This window comes from Sorex araneus, chromosome 1, assembly GCF_027595985.1.
Source record: "Sorex araneus isolate mSorAra2 chromosome 1, mSorAra2.pri, whole genome shotgun sequence".
In the NCBI taxonomy this organism is placed as follows: Eukaryota; Metazoa; Chordata; class Mammalia; order Eulipotyphla; family Soricidae; genus Sorex; species Sorex araneus.
Genome location: NC_073302.1, coordinates 272,753,709 through 272,776,849, shown reverse-complemented (window position 1 = coordinate 272,776,849; position 23,141 = coordinate 272,753,709). Strand labels below are relative to the sequence as shown.

Here is a 23,141-nt window from a genome sequence, read left to right as displayed (position 1 = left end):
CAAAAGGCTCAGAAAGCTAAATGAACATCTTCAGTTCCTGTGAGCCCAGGTTTCATCAATGGCGGTCGTGGTGGGGATGGAGGTCTCTGAACTATTTGTCTCAACTGCTCATTTTAAGTTCAATAGTAAACGCTTAGTGAAGGCCAACAGTGCATTGCAAGATCTTCTGAAAGGAAAGTATTTTTTTAATCTCGTGTGTGTGTGTGTATGAGTGTGTGTGTGTATGTGTGTGTGTGTGTGTGTGTGTGTGTGTGTGAGCGGGCGTGTGGCAATATGTGGCCGTTTTAAGTAATGTGATTTTAAAACCAGTATTTTTTTAATGGAAATAACTTGACTATAAATCTTGATACCCACTGATTCAAAGTTTAATGGGGAAAAAAAGAAAAGGAAAGTCTAAAATAATAAAATAAAATCATAGCTTGAGCAGTTATGGACCATCATGATTCTAAATATAATCAAGGATGATAACTATAATTGACAGAAGCCCATGTTAGTGAATGGTATTTGCAAGTACTCCACACAAAAATTTTGTGTAACTCATAGTTCACTTTATTTTTTTATCAACTGTATGCAAATATAAAGTGCTATGTAAAACGGATAAATGTAACATTCCCCAAAGCATGTCCTTGTAGTTCATAACCATCATTTCTCAAAGGTTATTTGTATACTCAGAGTTTGAAATTCATGCGAAGAAAAAAATCAACAAATTATAATAATAATCTATGAATATAATATGAGTTTACCCATTACCCATAAATCCATGTCTTTCTGATTTTTTATAAGTTATGTAAAAATATGCCTGAGAGAGAAAACTTGAAGGATCACACAAAGACTAAATTGTTTAGATATTATCTCAAGTCAATATGCTAACATATTTAGATGTTTCTAAGGAGAAAACAAAAACTTGCTTTAGAAGTTGGAGAGCAGAAGGGGACTTAGAAATCATCTTGTTCAATATCCTTCATGTTATAGATAATGGATCTGGAAAGTCTACGTAATTTTCTGAGGTTCATATAACTTTGAGTGTTAATAGACATTGGTCATACTTTATAATAAAATCTCAATTAACATTTCTTTTGCACAAAAATAAAATATATCTTGCACCCTTGATAGATGTTAATAGTGTATACAAATTCAAATTCTTAGGGGAAAATGGTGAGAAGATGAGAAGCATCTATAATAATAACCCTAACGTACAGATTAAGTTTGTAGCAGGAACAGCCTCCTTAGAGTCGATGAGCCCACTGCGATCAGAAAGTACCAACACTTTGACACTGGTAGCTAGAAGTACTCGAATTTTGATTACCAAATCTAGCTAAGTACCAGATAGTTCCTTTTATGTGTGTGATCTTGTTGAAGGTAATTATATTATTTATTCAATGATAGAATTTTGAATTACATATGACTCAGTCTTCAGTGTAAGATTTATCTAGGTGATATAGTCTAAAACTGAAAAAATTAAAATTTTAATACGTATTTTCATCTTGATTTCAATGTGCCAGAATTACTGAATCCACTTGGCTGAAAAAAATAAAGAAAATCACAGTTAGGTATAAAAATTCTGTAGAAAGGGAACCTGTAACTAAAAATTTAAATAGCAATCATTTATCAACTGGGTGTTAGTAGATTAAGCATTCAACTTTTTCCTTCTACTATGTTCATCACTGTGACTTTTGGCGATGCCATAATATGAATGTCAGGTGCTTTGGACACAATATTTATGAGAGTCGTGTTTGAAAACTTGTATGTGTAATAAATAATGCAGTGGTTACAGGGTACAGAGTTAAGGAGTTCAACTCAAAAACCATAGTCTTTTGGTAACTAAATCTCTTAAGCCAAATCATGGATGTTGAGAAGAATAAAAATTTTAGAGCTGCTACCATGCAAATATTGGATCATCATAAAGTTACTAAATTAGAAAAGAAAACAGAATGAGAACTGGCTGGGAAAATCAGAAAATAGAAGGCAAAGTATGAATTTAATTAGGTTTGTTCTTGTAATTGATTCTGAGCCTGATGGAACGTGGGTTTGAATATTTTTCAGCGCATTTTCCAAGCCGAATGTAGCATCCCTTGTGCCTCATTAATAACACACATTTGTCACTAAGTTTCATATTGTGGATCCTTGCAAGAATTGAAAATGTTCCTATTTGATTTACACACCAACTAGACACCAGGACATTTGAATTTTACTTAGTGATACTGGCTAGTTCCCCTTAACATCTTTGTTATTTTATACACTTGCTATGGTATTTATTGTGTATATATTATTAAAATATTTCTACTTCATTGAAGTCTTTTAATAATATAAAGTGATGATTCATTAGCTATATTTATTAGCTACATTTATTCTTATTTATTTAAGCTATATTTGTTATTATATATCTATTCATTAGCTTTATTTATCATTTTTCATAAGTAACACTCACCTATAACTTTAGAGTAGCAAGGCTCACAGTGTATTGTCTTTTTATAAATCCAAATACTGTCACCAGCTTGTAGGTTTTCCAAAGGTTTTTTGCATATTTCACACTGAAGAAAAAATATGTAAAATTTACATTACATATGAATTCTAGATTCTCTGAGTAACACGAGAGAAAAGCCTTTCAAGTCATTCAGTATCATCCTCCATAAGAGAATTCAGATGAAGCCGAGGAGAACCAAAGAAAAAGCAAGAGTGAACTTGTTATGGATTATAGATCACTGTGCTGAACTTTTCAAATAGTGTCACAGCATCTCTTTACTATTTCAGGTCATATATCTACTATGGAAGTTTTTACCTGACTGAGAACAGGGTAGATATCTGTTTTGAAAAATTTATATGTCAAAGGCACAACCAATATTTCTAACAAACACTCAAAGCATACTCATTATTTTCTTATTTTAGAAGAATTATGCTGTCCAGGTATGTAACCTCATTGAGAGAAACAAACTTTTGACTTCACATGGACTTAAGAGGAAAATTTGTTTTGAGTTATTTCGGTTCCTGAGGCAGGATAGATTCGACATCTGCTTCTTTGGGCGTAAGTCCATTGCTGATTGGCTGACTTTCAAGCATGAGTATGTCTCTGATTGGCTAATTTTCTAGAGGCTAGTTCATTGAAATAAATTGTAATTAATCAATATAAGTAAAGCAATTTTGGTGCTTTCCCATTACCATCACTATAAAATAATCCTCCATTTTTTTGGAACTGGGGACATTTTTATTCTCAGTACATAGTATTCTATAAATAAATTAAAATGGAAATAAAAAGTCAATGTACAACAAACAGCAGTTATGACTAGTAAATGCAATAATTTGATTTTATTATTTTCAAGAGTTTTCTGCAAGACAATTTTCAATAAAGATCTATACATTAACTTTTGAGTAAATTTTAAAAGCTACAACAGGTCATTTTATCATAATAAGATCATTCTGAAATTGCCAGATTATATCTTAAACAAATTTATATATACAACCCAAAATGGATTTCTTGGTTCAAAATGAGCATCATATTTCTCACAACTATATGTCAATGTCTGAAGTTATGAATGCATTACAACTACTTACCCTGAAGAGACAAGTTGTGTCAAGCACAATGCTATCAGTAAAGAGAATCCATAGACTTAGAAAAATGGTTCTCAAACTATCGCTTACTAACTCTATTTTAGGAATTAAAAGAATACCAATATCAGGACTATTCTGTGAGATTCTTGATTTCTTTGGGGCTGGTTCCAAGTGTTCTGTTTTTCTCTGAATTTCCCCCAGATGATTTAGTACATCAATAATCATCTCAGTAGAGAACTATTGCTCTAGTAAACTACATTATTTTTCGAAGGCTAAACGGTGAAAGTCCAAAGTCAGACAGTCACAGTTAAAGACATGGTTAGTGCTCAAATGGGGATGTTTAAATTCCCAATTTAGTGATCATCCGATTATACAAGAAACCTCTAGTCAGGGTTATTGTGAGAAGAAATATAGTTCATAAAAACACAAACTGTGAAACATCCTCCAGTGAAAACTTTATCATTAGTAAACTAAGCCACAATCAATTCTAGTGAATCATGCTTCCTAAGCTGAGTTTAAGTTATTGCTGTAGAAATAGCATCACTTTAATCCCCTAACCTAATGAGCTACCAACTTTGTTCTCAACAATTTTTCTCTTAGGATTTAATTTTAAGTAATGCATGATTTATCAAAATATTATATTATTATAAAGAGAAGTGCGTATTTTTAACAGATTTAAATCTCTACAGTGAGAGTTATAAATATGTCAGTAATCAACTCTAAGCTTAAGGCCAAGATAGTAATTACAAACCTTGGAGGTTAAGTTTGTAGAACACTAGAAATATTTAAGTAGTACATTACTAATGTGGATGAGAATGGTTCTGAAAACTTTAACTCGATTCCACATATCTCATTAAATAATCATTTTTAATCCACTAATTATGCAATTTTATTTTTAGCTAAATGCATCCTTACCTTGAAGCAAGTGGAATGGCAGCAAATTTGTAATTCATCTAAAATCATCTTTGTTTCTGTACCCAAGGGTTTTCGGCAGTAAGTGCACATATCTCTTTCAATGACAGATCTATAGAGAAGTAAGCAATTAAAAATAACTTTTCATCACATATGAAAAGTGGCATGACTGATTCTTTCTAGTTACCTCAAAATGATAACAAATAACTCACATGAAGGAAAGTCTCAAATTATTAATTCACTAGCAATCAAAAGTATATCTGAGCAGGGAAAAGATGTTTACAGTTTTCCTAATTGAACTAGGTCATAAGTACCCTTTGAAGTTAGAAAAGTATTTTGAGTTATTAATTTACATGTATTATGAAAATTATGCTGCATAATAAGACAATTTTTTAACTCTCAAAACATTCAATAGGCCAGAAGTAGAAATCCAATCAAGAGTGTGTTAGGAAATTCATAAATGATAAGTATGTAGTACCCTAGACTCTAGTCTAGAGACCAAAAGAGTTCCCTTATGTGACATCTCTTGGTGTCACTGTAAGAATCAAAGTTCTATGCCACCTTTCATGACCACATTTATTGATGTGGTAAAATCAGTTTTATTATTAATTTTGGAAAAATAATATTCAGTATAAATTTACTGTAGAGATGATCAGCAAAGTCCAAAATACAATGGGTCATATATTAAGAAAAGTCAGTATGTGTGTGATTATTACCTTTGTATTATCTTAGGATTGTCTTAAATTTCTTTTACAGTTTATTGAGTCAGAGTCAGAAAAACAATGGAGTAGTGAAATTAAAACAGCCAATACTTCTATAAGCTAATTTGCTTAATATATCAAGTGAATTTTCCCATGCAATTTAGTGAGGTAATACTTTTATTTTTCCTAAGGTCTTTAAAAATTAGATATTATAACCTTTATTGATAATTTAGGGTGGAAAAAACTTGATACACATTTGTCACTTGCCACTGTCAGGCAGACATTGGGTGACAGAGGAAGGAGATGAAAGAAGGCAGCATAGTTTCATAGTCCTTATGCTACCGTCCTGCTTCTGTATGGAGTCTAGATGAAATAAAGTAATCATCCTGGGAGGCATCGTCTTACCATGAAGACCAGAGATATAAGAATAGAGGGGAGGGGCTGAAGCCATAGCACAGCGGATAGGGCCTTTGCCTTGCACGTGGCCAACCGGGTTCAATTCCCAGCGTCCCTAATAGCCCCCTGAGCACCAACAGCACCAATTCCTGAGTGCAGAGCCAGGAGTAACCCCTGTATGTGTGACCCAAAAAGCAAAAAAAGAAAAAAAAGAATAGAGGGGAAATGTAAGGGAGAATAAGGTGGGAGAGGAAAGAGAATAGAAAATGGAGATTGAAGTGATGGTACAGTGGGTAGGGTTTTTGCCTTGCAAGCGGCTGACCTGAGTTCAATCTCTGGCATCCCATATAGTCCCCCAAGCACCACCAGGAGTAATTCTTGAGTGCAGAGCTAGGAATAACCCCTGAACATAGCTGGTTGTGACTCAAAAAGAAAAAAAAATAGAGAAAGAGAATAGAAAAGGGGAAACATGCCTGGTTGTACATTTAAAGTAATTCTGTACTTTGCCACCCTATGTCCCTATGCATAAGAATATTTTCCTCTTTCAACCAACACTATAGCTAAATATATAAAGAATATATAAAGTTATATATTCCCTGAAATTATTTGCCTATGGGTTATTCATATGTGTATGTGCACTTACACACGTATACCGGTATGTTCACATACAAAATTTTTCATGCAAGTCTTTCAATAGTAGAAAACAAAACGGACCATCTATCTTCCATTCCAGAAGCACTGAGCTATTACCTGGGGCCCAACTGAAAATGGGAATCCTCCAATGAAAAGCTTACTTTCTATTTCAGGTGTTGAGTCAATGATCACAGGATGTTATTAAATATGTGGGAACAATTAGGAATGGATAAAGATGGGAGCAACCCACTGGCAGAAAAAAAGAAAGAAACTGGAGGGTGAGCTTAATGAGTGAGGAGGAACATGAGGGAGGAATTCAAAGCATAATGAATAGAAGGCGTCAAGGAGCTATACAATGAGGCTATTTGGAGTGACTTAACACCAGTCAGTAATCAACGGAGCAGGTTCTGAAGGAACATAAAGAACATACAAGAAAATTCAGTCTTGTGCTGTAAAGTGAGAAGTTATTTTCAATGTTACTGACTTGCTTAGAGAAGAACAATGGCATAACTGGGGCCCTTTCAAGTTCTCTTGAACAGACACACAGTGCTAGTTTTGCGGGGGTTTGAGAGCTAGTACACTGAGGGCAAGGTCAGGAATAAACACTGAGCACTAAGCACTGGGTTTGGCCCTCAAGCCAAGATAAATAAATAAAAATAAATAAACTTAAGCAATTTTAATAAAGCAGAACTCATTTTTTTCCAGCGACTGGGAATATCTATTCCCACACATGAAATATGCATACATTTAAACTCCCGTAAACCAATATTATCTCAATTAAAAATAAGTTAAAAAAAAGGACAGTGACATTGCTAATTTAATACAATATTCAATAGAAAATATAGTTGGCTGATGTTAAAGACATTTCACTGACCAATTTAAGAACATTGGTCTTCTTCAGATCCTTGTAGGAAGACTATGGTTATTTTTATCTGAACATTAATAATAAAAAAATGAGCCTGTGAAATCTCATAAGAATAAGTGATGTTAATAAGTATAAGTGATGTTAATAAGTGATGTTATACTTATTAAATCATACTGACAGTGAAATATCTTTTCAAAGCTTTATCTGTTTGGGTTTGGGTGCTGTTAATGAGCATGTGTTTCTAATGCTTATAAAGATAATTTCACTCCTAAAGAGGTGTGACTTAGAAACAAGATACTCAGCAGAGGAATGATCATCTAAATTCCCGCATAGGGGTTGGAGAGACAGTACAGCTGGTAAGGATCTTGCCTTGCATGTTGCTGGCCCAGGTTTGAAAACCAGTGTCCCATAGAGTCTACTAAGCCAGACCAGGAGTGATTCCTGAGACCAGAGCCAGGAGTAAGCCCTGAGCACTGTCTGGTGTGACCCCAACTCATGAAACAAAACAGAAAAGACCCTATACAAATGGAATTTATAATTGATGCCCAGTTCATGGAAGCATCCATTAGCAAATGGATATAGGTTTATTTTCCCATCCAGGAAACATTTATTGAGTGCCTGTTAGGAGCCAAAGAGTTAACATTTTGTTCCTAAGTGCATAAAAAAGAAGATATGACTTTACTCTCAGGCAATTATATTTCCAAACCCTGCTATAGAAAAGCATCACCCAAGGTATATCAGACTTTTTTAAGCTTGTGTCCAGCAGTTGGGTTGAAATGCTCATTATTTATTTTCATATGTTCCTTTGGAAATCTGCAGGCAACTCTCCTAAGTGCAACTGAACATTAAATGGTAAGAGAGGATCACCAATAGCCAAATCCTGGGGTCCATTTACCATCGCTAAATTGATTCTCATGATAACCCCCTCTTGGGAACCAAGAATGGTCCCAGAGAGGGTCGTAGTGGCATAGACACACAGCTGTTAGTAAAGTGAGATGGCTTTAGAAAACTGCAATGAGGGACAGCTGAGGTCACAGTCTAGTGATGCAATAAAGTCCAGACTCTAATAATGTGGTATAACCAGTCCTCCTGGGAGTCACCAAGAGCAGAGGGGCTGGCTTGGTTAGCAGCTGTGTGGCCAAGGAAAGGTCTATTAGGATAAAGTGCATCAGAATTGAAGAGCAGCAACACCCAGGAAGCCAAGATACAGATTCCTAGATGCAAAGGGGGTCATATTTTTTTATTTATACATATACATAACAACTCCCATCAGGAGTGTTATCTTTCTATAGTGGATAACATAAATATGCTTCAGTCTGTGTGTGTCTATGTGCTTTTATATATGAAAATAGGACACATACTCACCTATCTGAGGTTGAATAAACAGTTTGAATGTATTTTCCAGATATGTTTTCCTGATAGCCGACCTTGGGTGATTTACTAGGAACAAACACATATGACATGTGAGTAATTGGCTATTTCCCTGGTATTGATATTTCTATCTTTATGCAGGTGAGGAAACACACACATTTATGCAGACTTATTATTCTTTGTGATTTGCAAGCACTCTCATTTTTTTAATCTAAAGAAGTACCAATGCACAAGTCACCTACAAGTTTACATAAATTGACATTTCTACTAAAGTAAATAGAGATGCTTCAAATTGCATAAGAACAAGTGAGCAGGAAAAAGCTACTATATTTCATGAAATTTATATTTGTACAAACTTCACTCATTTACTAAAAGAAAGTCCTATGTGTTCTAGCTACATAGATAAAGGAAACACAAAGCAGAAGCCAGTGTAATACGCACATACACTTTTCACACAAGAAGCATATAATCAGAGAAAGATACAGATGTTTTAATTTTTAACTTGAAGATATCCCAAAAAGAATACTTCATAACAAAAGCTTTTTTAAAAAAATCACTTAAAAATGTCCTCTTTTCTTTCATTTATGAGATTACTTCAGCTTATAAACATCACCCTTTCTTGGAGGCAAATGAAATCTGTATTTCACTAACCATCTGGTTGCTCCTAATTGCTTCCCAAGTACTTCAGCTACCTCTAAGTGTATTAGGACTGGAAGCAATATGTTCCTATTATTTCATACAGTGAGTGGATAATATAGTCCTCACTTGGGGTATTTTTGTTGTTGTTGTTGTTGTTTGTATTTTTTTCAACTTTTTAAATTTTATCAAATCACTGTGAGATAGTTACAAGCTTTCATGTTTGGGTTACAATCACACAATGATCAAACACCCATCCCTCAACCAGTGCACATTCCCCACCACCAATATCCCTGGCATACCCTCCCTTTCCCACCCTCCTCCTGACTCCATGGCAGACAATATTCCCCATACTCTCTATCTACTTTTGGGCATTATGGATTGCAACACAGACACTGAGAGGTCATCATGTTTGGTATTTTAACAAGCAATTGGTCTCCCTCCAAATTGCCTCTCTGTTGCCAGAAATAGAATCTACTTTGTGGAACACAGAATCTTCAATGTTAATTAAGAGTTTTCATGTATTCAGGCGTTGGCCCTATTTTATTGACAAGGAAACTGAGACGGGAAGAGGTTAAGTATTGTTGACAAAGCCACAGGATGGGGCAAGGATTCAATTTCAGCTCTAATGCTAGGAGCTCTTCCTATACCATACTGCACTGTGAGGATAGAATCGAGGAAATACGAGATTAAATGTAAAGGAAAAACTTGAGGTCACATTTTGTAAGGTAAATTATGTGTGGGCTTTGAGAAACTTTTCACAAAATATCGTTCACTTCTTGACAAGTACTGAATTTTCTGTTATATTCATATATTATTTAGTTTAGTCAATAACTCTATGATTTAATAACTATTTGATGTTGAAAACATTATATATATACATATATATTGACTGCAATATACTCTAAACAGTCTTCTATTTGAAAAATACAAGCATATTCTAGAATAACAGCAACTCTTCTTAGACACAATTTCAAATTTTAAAAATAAATGTCGCCAGTAATTGGTATAATCACCCAGTACCTATTCTCCACATACGTCCTTGTGTACACAACAGTGTCCTTTGCTCCTGCGGGCCTGGTTTCCTCATAGGAACTGCAAAACAAATCATTTATTTCATGCTTCAAATTTTTCTTTTTTCTGGAGCGATAGCACAGTGGTAGGGCGTTCGCCTTTCACGAGGCCGACCGGTGTTCGATTCCTCCGCCCCTCTCGGAGAACCCAGCAAGCTACTGAGAGTATCTTGCCCACACAGCAGAGCCTGGCAAGCTACCCGTGTGCATTGGATATGCCAAAAACAGTAACAATAAGTCTCTCAGTGAGAGACGTTACTGGTGCCCGCTCGAACAAATAGATGAGCAACGGGATGACAGTGACAGTGAACTTCCTTTTGTTTGGGGGGGCAAACTGGCAGTACACAAGGGCTACTCCAAGTTTGGTGCTTGACCACTGCCCTGAGTGGTGTCTGGGGGACCATTACGTGCCAGGTACTGACTCCAAGCTTCCCACATGTAAAGCAAGCCCTCCAGCCCTTTGAGCCAGTTCAGTGGCTCACTGTGTTCCAAGCTTACTTACAAAGATAACCAGAATAACAAGGCTATTGTCCAATGTGATGTAAAACTAACACAGTCCTTCCAAACCACATAGAACATTTGAAATATGAATGTCAAAGTGATATTAACCCATCTCTGCAAAATTTCTATATGTCTTCTACTTCTCTTTTAAAAAATTATTAAAGAGTCATGATTTATAAATAAATAGTTGTGTTTTAGGCATACAATAATCCAATACTTACCCTTCCAACAGTGTCAGCTTCCCTTCACCAGTGTTCCCAGATTCCCTCCCCATCCCAACCCCAAGTCCACCCCTGCCTGTAAACTTTACAGGCACTGTCAGATTCAGTGGTTGCCGCTTAGAGCGCATGTTTTCAGTTCTGTTGAATCTGTGTTTCGGGTATATGGCTCTACCCCTCTCTCATATCACTGGTATAACTGAAGCCCTGAGGCCCGTTAACCCATTGCTTCTTGTTCTCTTCTTCCCTCCTTGATTTCTTTCCTTTTCTGTCAGTCTCCTCTCTAAACACTGGGGTCAAGGTTAATCTATGCATCTCCCTTTCACTACAATACATCTCCTCATCCAGTAGTCTATATTCCACAGATATTTTTAGTTTTATTTTGTGGCCACACCTAGTGGTTCTCAGACTTACTCCTGGCGCTATGCTCCAAGATCACTCCTGGAGACGCTTGTGGGGAACCGTATGTGGTGCTGGGGATTGAACTGGGGTAGGCCACATCCAAGGCACCAGCTTATTGTGTATCCTATCTCTCCAGCCCTATGTTCTTCCAGGATACTAGTCTGAAAAATCAGTCACTCAAGAAATCTTCTGCAGAGCATGAAGATGATTTTGAATCTGTGTACCATGGTTATGGGCACGTTTCCTGATGCTCTAGTCAAGAAACTCTATTTTCTCACATTCCTCAAGTGAAAAGTGAGGCTCAGCTAACGTACAGTTCCTGACTCAACGAAATCTTTAAATCCACCTACAGAATGTAAACACCTATATGGTGATCATGCTTTTAAAAACTTACAAACTTTCTGTGGAAAAATTAAATTAAATTTTACAGTTTCCCCTCCAGATGGCACAACCTACCCCATAGCCAAGAGTCTAACTTTACGCTTTTGTGTAGGATTATTAATGTACAGACACTGATAAAATGAAGAATTACTACTGCAGCTAAAATGAAGTATCAGTGTATATATGGGATGTGTGTGTATATATATATATTTAATGGGAAAATTGTTCTGTCATTTGTTTCAAAATTGAACATAATACCTGAGATTCTTCCTGGCTTCATAAGAATTAACAGTAGTTCTCGTGGTCTGGTTGTTCAGAGCATCAGTGGACCTACTGGCATGGCCTTCTAGCCTAAGAAAGCAAACATAATACTTAGCACCTAAATTAGAGTGTGTTAGGCTCTTTGCTTTATTGCAATTTTGTTCAGGCCAAAGGCAACATCATTGGAGAACTGATACATACAATTGTTTTAAGGGTGTGGGAGCGGGAGGGGTCCTTGGGGCAGGGAGACGGGACACACTGGTGAGGGGTGTGCTTTTTAGTGCTATTAACTAAAAATAAATTCTATTCAGGGGCTGGGATGATAGTACAATAGGTAGGGTGCCTGCAGCCAACCCAGGTTCCATTCCTGGCACCTCATATGGTTCCCTGAAGACCACGTAAAGTGAGCACAGAGCCAGGTGTAAGCCCTGAACATCACCAGGTGCTCAACATCATAAGCACAAGCAGGCCTCCAGGACAAATAAATAAATAAATAAAATTCTGTTCAGTGATGCCCGCGATCACTGTGGGGCATAGTCCTGGAGGCCCCTGAGCTTCACTGGGTGCAGCTCCAGAGAGCCAGCGCAGTACTGCTGGGGTGCACCAGGTCATCAATCCCTGACCCTGCAGGGCAGGAATAGTACCACCTCCCTTGGCCCTTGTATCAAACCACTGCCCAGACTGACCAGGTTTCTCAGATAGGGATCCCAGGCCTCCCAAGGCCGTATGGGAGAATCAAAACCAAAACTAAAACAAATAAAAATAAAATTCTGTTCAATGAACGCATCTGTGTACAACTCTGGGTTTGCCTGGTTTCTACACAGTGCACCGATATGATACACATGCTAATCTAGTCCTCCGAAAATACTGTCTTATCCTTAAAACAATTGGCTGGCAAGGGTCATGTTATCTGACACAAAAATAGAATGCCTTTTTATCAAGGGAAGGCCATCTGAAATTGATGATAGTAATATTTTTCATCCACAGGGTCTTTTAAAAAGGATTCTCGTGGTCAATGTACCTGAAAGTTTACCAGTTTGATGAAAATTATCCAGAGGTTGCTTACAGAAATTTTTAATTTTATTTTTAATAGGACACAATACTTTAAAATTGCAGAACTCTGAGCTATATTTTTGCTATCAAACATGTCACTGTGGTTAATAAATTCTAGGCATCTTTACTTTTCCTATGAAATAAGGAAATTTAAAATCTGGACAAGTAATGAAAACTCCTCTTTCTTCCTTCATGTTAGTAAATTCTGATAAGGGAGAGATATCCAAGCCATGAGGAGAGTTTAGATCTTAAGCTAGCCTGATCATTCTCAGATGGATTGTTCTTTCCTTTTCCAAATAGCTTTTGAAGAAGTGAAAATATTTATTATTTCTGGCATATAGAAAACAATCTAAGGCAGATTTTCACAAACCATACCACTGAGTTAAAATGATACCAAGGAATGAGCAAATGGAGTTAATTATAAATTTTCTAATAGTTTTATCAAATCAATTACATCTGTCATTACAGAAAAAGTAAACATTTTTGGAAATATTTCAATCATGTTATATACAAAACAAGATGTAATACAAAACCCACCTTTAACTAATAGCTTCAAAGGACAAAGGCTGCCCTTGTATTCTCCTAAGCAGTGTAAGATCAAGTAACAGTAGTTAGAAAAATCTGTAGTATCACTTTTTCACTGTAATCACTGTTATCCCATTGCTCATCGATTTGCTCGAGCGGGCACCAGTAACATCTCTATTGTGAGACTTGTTGTTACTGTTTTTGGCATATCGAATACACCATGGGCAGCTTGCTAGGCTCTGTTGGGTGGGCAGATACTCTTGGTAGCTTGCTGGGCTCTCTGAGAGAAGTGAGAGAAGCAGAGGAATAGAACTGTGTGCAAGGCAAATGCCCTACCCACTGTGCTATTGAAAGGAAAATAATTTGCAAATAGTATTGTTGTGTACTGAATTGTGTCCCTCACTATTCAGATGTTGAAGTCTTAACTCCATGGAATTCAGAAACATCGTCTGTAAGTAGGTAATAAAGAAAAAGTAAGGTTGTAAGTAGTGATCATGCTATTTTTATAATTTGATAAAATTCCATTTTTTCATTAATTCTTTCTCCCTCAAGACCCTTTTGTGCAGCCAAACACCGGTCTAAAACTGGAAGTTCTAAATGTCATGAGCAGTTCTTTAAATTACATGTACTTGTATTTGCATTTTTTACCTTGATTACTTACAAATAATATGGGAATAACTATAACCCTAGAATGATTCCAAAAATTGTTGCTAGTTTTCCAAAACAAATAGATCTTACTTAAAATTTAACACCATCATTTATCAAGGGCTTGGTTGGAATCACAGAGAGAGAGAGAGAGAGAGAGAGAGAGAGAGGTGAGAGAGATAAAGAAGGCAGAAGATGATGTGATAAGGAAAGAGAAAGAAATAACTTGGTAAATGCAAGGATCTTCATACTGTTATTATTTTCCTGGGGACCACATTTGGCAGTGCTAGGACTCTGCCAGCCTTAGTGTTGTAGGTCTTCCCCAGCACTGTTCAGGGGAACATGCCGTGCCAGGCATGGGCCTCCTGCACATGCTACACACATGCTCCAGTCTCTCAAGCTATCTCTCTGGCCCCTAGAATGCAAGAGTATTTTATAGACGTTATGAAGAAAAAAAAGAAGCCTCCCAAGCCTTTCCCTGTTTTTTCACTCTCTTACATTATAGCATCAACAATACATTTATTTACATTAAAAAATTATTAGAAAAGATAGTTGCAATAGCTCCACCTTAGAAAGATAAAAATAGGAAATTCCTGTTTTAAAGTCCCTCCCCCACACCCCAATATACAGGGGGAAAAATAGCAAAATATAAAAAACATTTTGAATTCTTTTCTAACTTAAACAGTTTATAGCAATGGAATAGAGCTTCTATCTAACCTTCCCTGTAAAAGAAACAAGGTATAATATTCTTAAAGCCATTATTCTCTCGTATAAAGAATTTCAAAATAAAGTCCATGTTGTGGTTATGATGAATTTGTGCATTCTTTTACCACCAGGTTTCCAACGAAGAGATTCCCCAGAACACTTTCTGCACTGCTGTAAACCTCCCAAGCAACAGTAAGGAAAAATAAATCTTCCCAGTCTATAGGATAACACTGGGTTTGTCCTTTTACCCTTGCCTCAGGGAACTTAGTTTACCTTAAAGCAATGTTCTTTCTGTATGGACACAGGAAGACAGTTAATATTATGCTTTGTAACTTGGGAACTGGTTGACTCCAATAATATTTACTCTTGGGCATCTGCTTTCTCGACTTAGTTGCCCTTAGTTCCTAGCACCCCAAAAGCAGGGTCCCAATGAGGGACAGCATGGACCCAGGGCAAGCTGTGAGTTACTCTGGCATCGAAATGGACCAGGTCAAAGAGCCACAATACTCAACTATAAGTTGAGAGCATGGTCATAGACAAATGCTGTCATGATCCAAAAGTAAGGACAAGACTTGGACCCTGCTGGGGTTAGGAAGACTAACCTAACCTGAGGACTGTGGTTTAGAATATATAGTGAGATGTCCTCAGGAAGAACCAAACTTTGATACTTACTTCACTCATACAGAATGACATTGCTAGAAATACTAGAAGTAAATTTACTATAGGTGTTGGAGTGGATTACTGGCTGAGGAAAGAAGAAAGGGACACACCCTGGATGGGATCCCACCCACCCTTGAGTAGATCTCCTAGTAATCTGGAGTAACCTCCTTAGATAAGATTTTGTTAATCTCCTGGAGAAGCGGTTTTACCTCTCTTTGTTGATTTGTTAATGTTCAACCCACCTTTGTGTCACCACCCTATGTGATTGCAATATAAACTAAGACTGTAAGAGAAGTAGGGGAGAAGACATAGAAAGCAGAGAGAAGACACAGAAGCAGAGGACAGAGTAAAAGATAATCGGAGTCATCAGAGCCAGATGCAGGGGAAAGAAAGAGCACAAAGTGAGTGAGAATCAGAGTCAGAGTCAGAAGTGAGAGCTAGTGAGAATCCAGAGGCTGAAGCAGAAGGGCTCTGGAGAGAGAGATAAGAAGAAGAGAGTTCGGAAGAGACCAGAGGAGAAACGACAGAGACGGAGAGAGGACAGAGACGGAGAAAGGTCAGAAGAGACCAGAGGAAAGACTACAAAGACAGAGACAGAGATAGAGAGATAGACAGAAGAGAGCACAGCGGCACACAAAGAAGCAGAGCACAAGGAGGAGATATCCCAATCCGGTCCATACACAGCAGATTGAGAGCACCAAACGTGAGTGGCGCTGGAGAGAGAGGGTCGCCCCAAGATCCCGAGAACAACACACACATCATCCCACCAGAGCTTTGAATTTCCATGAAGTCATTTGCAATAAAGCAGTTGGAACAACAGGCCCACAATCTAAAATCTTTAACAGAATCTGAATTTTGTCAAATTTTTTCTATGTCAGTTATTAAGTACCTGTACCTTGTTTTTTGTGTTTACATACAACATGTTTTTTAAAATTCCATAATACAATTCAATCTTCAGCAAATTTTCTAAGGTAATATCATTTATATAAGTTCATTTGAATTCATAAGGAAAAAAGTAATTACAATAAGCCTTACCTTCTATCCTTACTTTTAGACACACTAGAATTCACTTCAGTGATATTTTTTTGGTCCTGGTCACTATAGAAAAACATATAATATATTAATGAGCACATATAAATGTAATAGGTTGGCTATAGTATAATTTAATAAAAATAAACATTAGAGGAGCTGGAGTGATATCACAGCGGGTAGGGTGTTTGCCTTGCACGCGGCCGACCCAGGTTCGAATCCCAGCATCCCATATGGTCCCCTGAGCACCGCCAGGGGTAATTCCTGAGTGCATGAGCCAGGAATGACCCCTGTGCATTGCAGGGTGTGACCCAAAAAGCAAAAAAAAAAAAAAAAAACATTAGAGTAAACATTTAAAATCAGTACATAATCTTATGGATAGTTACTTGTGGTCTAGGAGGAAATAAGATAGGTAAAATCTGATATTAAGTGCCTGTGAGAGAGAAACAAAGAAATAATATTCTGGAAGTCTTGAGAATTCTAGTCAGGAGAGAAATAACTGATTTATATTTTCATTGAGCAAACGGGTTTTCGTGAGAACTGTCGATTTCACAAAGTTCTAACTGCACTTCCACATGGATGATCTTATTTGGACTTTATACAAGCTTGCAGGTCACACTTCAGTACAAGATACAAGAAGGCTGAGTGAATTTTCAAGGTCAGTGACTAATTTGCCTAAGAGTCAATATTTGAGGCCACCACCTGCCCACCTGAATAAAATTCCTAGGTATTTAATTAGAGGTTTCCTCCTGGCTTTCTGGATCACTGAAATATGAAGAGTCAACCAGAACAATTATAATATTGAAGACAAATGAGATGCTGAGATCCTTAAATTTAGAAGAGCTTAGTGATCTGAAATGTTTTTATGAAGCACAATGTCCTCTTATGTGTTATGTATAAAAAATGTTTTATTTCTATTATTGGCATCACATCAATATAAAAAAAAAGTTGTTCATTTTTGTCATGAGTTCAGAAAATCTTTGCCATGAACCCTGTTGGTTAGAAACATAGTATGCGAGTCAGAACAATGTTCTCAGCTATCCCCTTGCTTTAAGCTAGCTAATCAACAGCTCTAAATTCTTTTTTGTAAACTAGGATAATAATATCTAATCACATAAGGCTATGGCAAGAATGAATGAGTCGATACAAATAAAATTCCTGGGCACAGTAACTACCATAGTGGATGAACTAAATAATAATTGTTGATGAAAGTATAATGACACAATAGTCAGAACTGCTGTTTCCAAAATTCTGGGAAATACCTTTACACTTGTGTTTCTGCTGTAACTTTTCTGTATTTTTGAAACTCACTCCAGTTTTTATGGATCTCCTTCTTAATGATTTTTAAATATGGATATAAACAAAGGTATTATGTATTGAATTAGAACCTACAAAACTAATATTAATGAGAATGAAAATGCTAAAAGTATTTTTCATGTTATATGTAAGAAGAGTCATTACTCTTTTTACAATCATCCAAACTATCAGTAATTGGGAAATCTGAAAATAAGGCAGCTCCTATGGTTAACTTAAAGCTCTCATTTAAAACCTGAGCTGCTAATATTTGAAAATGCAGGAATTAGTTAAATACTTTTAATGTGAATTAGTGAAAATATGTCAATTAATAAACATAAAATTACAGGATACTTCTGAGCTCAGAAGTATCAAAATCATATGCTTATACTGTTGAAATGAGGTAAATTTGAAAACTAACTTCTACAACGTAACTGCTAGAGTTGGATGAAGAAAAATCCCAGATTGCTTCCTTTAATTTAGAAATGCTAATAAAGAGACTTGTGTTTGCTCATCCATTAATGGTCCTTAACTACTTACTGGAAGCACATTTCGTGATTTCATAGAGTTCACTGTATTATATTAAGAGCCTAGACATTAAGTAATCTTCATCTTCATCGTCACTTGATTTCATCATTTTACATTAAAAGTATTAAATTCTTGGGGATCATAGATTAAGCTTAAGTATAGTATGACTGTGTTCCCAAATCCATCTCCCTTGAATGCCAAACTACAATGATCTAGTAGTAAGTAGTGAGATCACCAGACAACGTAGGTCAAAGGAGATTAGACTCTTCCCCAGAAGTAAGAGTTGCTTGAAGGAAGAGCCATCTTATTAAGGAAGTTAGTGGCTTTCTTTACACCTTGAAAGTAGAATCACATTTCCAAGGCTTTGCATAAAACATTTGCTCCAGAGACACTAATGGAATTAAATTAAACATTTTTTCTTCTTTTCTAGAGGACATCGATTACTTTCATACCTAATCCTAAGAAAAGATACTATAAGGGCCTCAAAGACTATAAATATATCTTATAAAAGATACTATAAGAGTCCCTTGAACTTGAAATCAGTGAGCTCCACCCACAACAAGGCTCATTGTTCACCAAGACCTTGTAGGACGGCAAAGTCAGAGTGGAGCTTTGCACTCCAGTTGGTCAATCACTGAAGACCTGCCTTAATTTCATCTCTGAACTGTGCACATTTTTTTGTGCACATTTCTTGTCTCTCCTTTCCCCTTCTTTCTCCCCTTTACTCCCTCACCTCTCCCTTGTCCGCACTTCTTTCCCCCACTCTTCTTCTCTCCCTTCTCTTCTTTTCCTCTGCTTCTTCCCTGCCTCCCTCCCTGCCTCTTTCCTTGCCTTCCCTCCCTCCCTCCTTCCCCATGCATTCTTTCCTTACTTTTGGATATTGTATTCCCGAACCTCTCTCAAATTCCCACAACCACTACCTTGACCACCACCAAATGCCTGGGTCAGAATGTGACTCTTATGAGACAGGGTGGGATTTTTTTTTTTTTTTGGCATTGATAATCAAGTTCAAATGAGATCTTTAGGATGGACCCTAATCTGATATGACTGGTATCCTAGTGAGAAGAGGGCACTTGGATTCAGAAAAACAAATGGAAACAATGTAAAGACACAAGGGCCATGGCTATCTTGAACAAATCAAGAGAGGGCCTATCACAGAGCCTTACCTCTTGTCTTTCAAATGGAACCAACCCTACTGACAACTTCTTTTTGGACTTCTAGCTTCCAGACCTCTAAACCCGAGAGAAAATATATTCCTGTTTTAAGACACTTGTTCTTTATTACAGTGGTTCTTTCAACCACATCGATTTCAGCCCTCACTACTTAGTCTGTCAGTCTGTTGCTCACAGTCCATTTTCCTTGGCACTTTCCAGAAACTCCTGGAAGCTGTATAAACTTCGTCTTGTCCTCCTGGCCACCTTTCCAGATCTCCCTGCAGGACATAATATTTTGGATCTTAGCTTGTCAGAGAGAGTAGAATTGGGTTTGCACCTGAGGAAGGAGACCAGAATCTTATAAATCCAACTCTAGGCAGATAAGCCAGAATTGAAACCTATCCTTGCCTGTAAAGGTGCAAACTTCCCACATGCTATAGTTACACATCCCTGAATTGGGAATTCATATTTTAGGGGTTTTGCAACATTTTTCTTGATTTTTATCAAAAAAGTATCATGTGTCAAGTTTGACACTATAGAATATACAATTTTAATGTGAATTATCTACATGAGTATTTCACACAAATAAAAATTTGCATATTATGAAAAACACAGAATGTGTATTTGTTTTGTTGTTCCCCTGATGGGCATCCTCAGGAAGACTTGAAGCTCCCATGCATGTTTAGATTCCTCAGCAGCTTCCCAATTTGGAGATTTCAAAAGTAAATTTTAATTCTTTAATTAAGACCACAGCTATTACATTGCGTCTTGTCACACTGTGAAAAGAAGACGAGGAGCTGTGAGTCAAAGTGTGAAAAGCAGATTTTTATAGAAGCCCAGTCAAATGTGACAGGGTCAAGCAAAGGCTGCTGCCTTGGAAGGAAGGTTTTATCATTTTGTATCTTTAGGAGCTCCAAGAAAAGCCACTGATTCTCTGGAAACAGTGAAAAATGGTAGAAGAGATTTTAATTATTGCAAATAAAAGTGCTTCTCATGTTATTTCACAAGATTTGGAAAAATGTATTATCTATATTATTACAAAGTATTTTACTTTCCACTGATCTTTTAAGGAGTATAACATTCCCTCTTACAGAGACTATTAAGGGAAAAATAGGGATTCTGTAGACCAGGGTATTATAATGTATTATAATGTCTCTCATACAATTTTCTAGGATTAGTTATGCATGAGTGAAGTCATCTCTCACTCCAAACTGCTCTTCCTCTCTTATGAAGGTGTGGGAGGTATTTATTAAAAGCTACAAGATGTTTCTCTCTTGACAGCTACTTAAATCGCTTTTGTAGAGTATCTCACACTTTGCAAAATTAAGAACTTCAACACAAAAAGATTTTACTACGGTACTTTTATACAACAGTCGAATCTTAGTCACTAAGCTTTAGTTTAGAAGGAATATCTATTTTTCTGTAAGGAGTGTGGAATATAGAGAAATAAGTTGTGTATTTCCCTAACTCTTATTGACATGCCAAATGCAGCCATATTTACATATTTTAAAATTTGTTTCAGTGAGGGAGTCTTAAAAGATTTGTATTAAGTAAATTAACAGAGAGATTGACTAATTTACATAGTTTAAGTATAAGATGTGGTTAAGAAATTCAGGATCTCTAACTCACCATGATTCACTTTGACTCTGTTATAAGCAAAAAATAATCATTGGCTCAAGAATGAGTCATGTCAGAAGCTACATATTCTTTCAGTGTGGTGGTGTACATGGGAACTCAAAACTGTAAAGCAATAGACTAAGTGAATAATCATAAGGTCTTAATTAATTGAGATTAATTTATAGAATATTTGATAAGAACTTAATATGTGCCAAACATCGTGCTATATACTACACATGAAAAAAATGAACAAGACAGAAATAACACTTCCTTTCAGAAACCAGGCCTGGGGAGATGGCTTAAATGACTAACACACATGCTTTGTATGCAATAGTCCAGAACTCATCCCTCGCACCTCGGAGTCTCCCCGGAATTCTAGGAATGACTCTTGAGCCATGAATCTGGGAATATCCCTGAGCACCATCAGGCATGTCACCTAAAGAAACTAAAATCAGAGACATATGATAAATAATAATTCACTCTAAAAGACAAGTGCTCTGGGATGTGAAGGAGAGAGAACATGAACAACCAGAGAAGGATCTTCTACAGCACAGTGTGTCATACTAACCTTTGCAGAGACTGAATAAGAAAAAGGATGACGCTGAAAGAATAATTTTCAATGCAATTGAAATGGAGGTGCAATTGCAATGGAGGAGAGTGGGGAATATATAGGTAAAATAGTATTTAGGTGGATTTTGGAGTATAAAATGGATCAGAAACCTGTGGAGACCAGATCATAGATCACTTTGGAAACCACTTTTAGGAGTATAGTTATTGTCCAATGTCAATGGGAAGCCACTGAAGAGTTTCATCAGAGGAATGACATGATCCTATTTGCATTTTGATCGAATATGATCAAAAAAGAAAGATCATTGTAGTGTGGCAAATAGGAGGGAAAAGGTAAGACTAGCAACAGAGGGATGAGTTAGGAGACTGAACTGTATTCTACCCCATAGTAGTAGCAGGGCCTCAGCTACTGACATCAACAGAAGCATTCAAGTAACCTACTGAGATTAAGGAATGAACCAATGAAAAGTGTTGCGACTGCTGACTCCCTATCCCAACTTTCTGGTTTAAGCAGAAAGAAGAGAAGTATGTAATAAGAAGATGAGAAGAAATAAGGAATTCTTGTTAATACAAATAACTGGAAAGTCTGTGCCTTCTACCACAGGAAAGTTTAAAAATGATTGGAATGATAACATAACAACTATTTCAGAATATTATTTCCTATTTCAAATGAATGACGCCTTGTCTAACTGTAGAGACACTGTCATTCTACTTTTCAATCTTCACTTGGGAGCAGCACTTTAGAGGCGATAGAGAAATGCAATCTCTCTCTTTAATGCTGTTTGTGAAAACATGCAATTCACTGTTGGAGCTCCTGCAGTATCTCCCTGAATGGATGAAAATCCACATCGCCTTTGTTTGGGTTGTGGTGGCCCTAGAAGAATGCAGTGCTTACATTCTGATCAGTGACTGAAGTTAATCCCACCCCTCACTGTGAATTAAATGTACAGCTGCCAGACATGTCAGCAAAGTCACACACACACAAAAAACTCCTCTGCTTCACTGCTGTGACACTATTAAATAATCAACGCTTCTGTCATGCTGAATTGGCTGTAAAAGTGCCTTATGGCTGTTATTCCTCCTGGGAGGCACGTAAAATCACCCATTCAAACAAGCGGGCAGCAGAGATACTTTATAGATCCAGGCAGCAGAACCAACGGCAGGAAGTCACTGTTTTGTCATGGGTATCTGTTTATCCTGTTTGTTTTGTGTTGTGATGCTGTTTGCATATCCTGTCTGATTTATAAATCCACAGTAACTGCAAAAATCATAGGCATTGTTTGGTTATATGTGTGGACCAAGCTGCCATCTGAAAGAAATATGATGGCTAGTATTTTTTTAATTTCCTTTTTTACTGTAATCCTGTCTACATACTGGGAATAATTTTATTTTTATAGAGAGTTTATTAGGAGTTGATGGAAAAACAATAAAACTGGCCTTTCATATCTGTGGTCCACATGCACAGATGA

At 36.7% G+C, this 23,141-nt stretch overlaps 1 protein-coding gene across 1 annotated transcript in view; it reads right to left on the bottom strand.

Moving 5' to 3' along the window:
• Positions 1-532: 532 nt before the first annotated feature.
• Positions 533-23,141, bottom strand: part of SCEL (sciellin) — a 90,777-nt gene continuing 68,168 nt past the window's right edge. Inside the window, exons 27-32 of the mRNA XM_055145524.1 lie at positions 16,520-16,582; positions 10,084-10,155; positions 8,419-8,493; positions 4,462-4,570; positions 2,429-2,531; positions 533-1,521 (exon numbers count right to left, since the gene is read on the bottom strand). Coding sequence (XP_055001499.1) covers positions 1,505-1,521; positions 2,429-2,531; positions 4,462-4,570; positions 8,419-8,493; positions 10,084-10,155; positions 16,520-16,582 — 439 coding nt within the window. The 3' untranslated portion in view covers positions 533-1,504. The remainder of the gene's footprint in view (positions 1,522-2,428; positions 2,532-4,461; positions 4,571-8,418; positions 8,494-10,083; positions 10,156-16,519; positions 16,583-23,141) is intronic.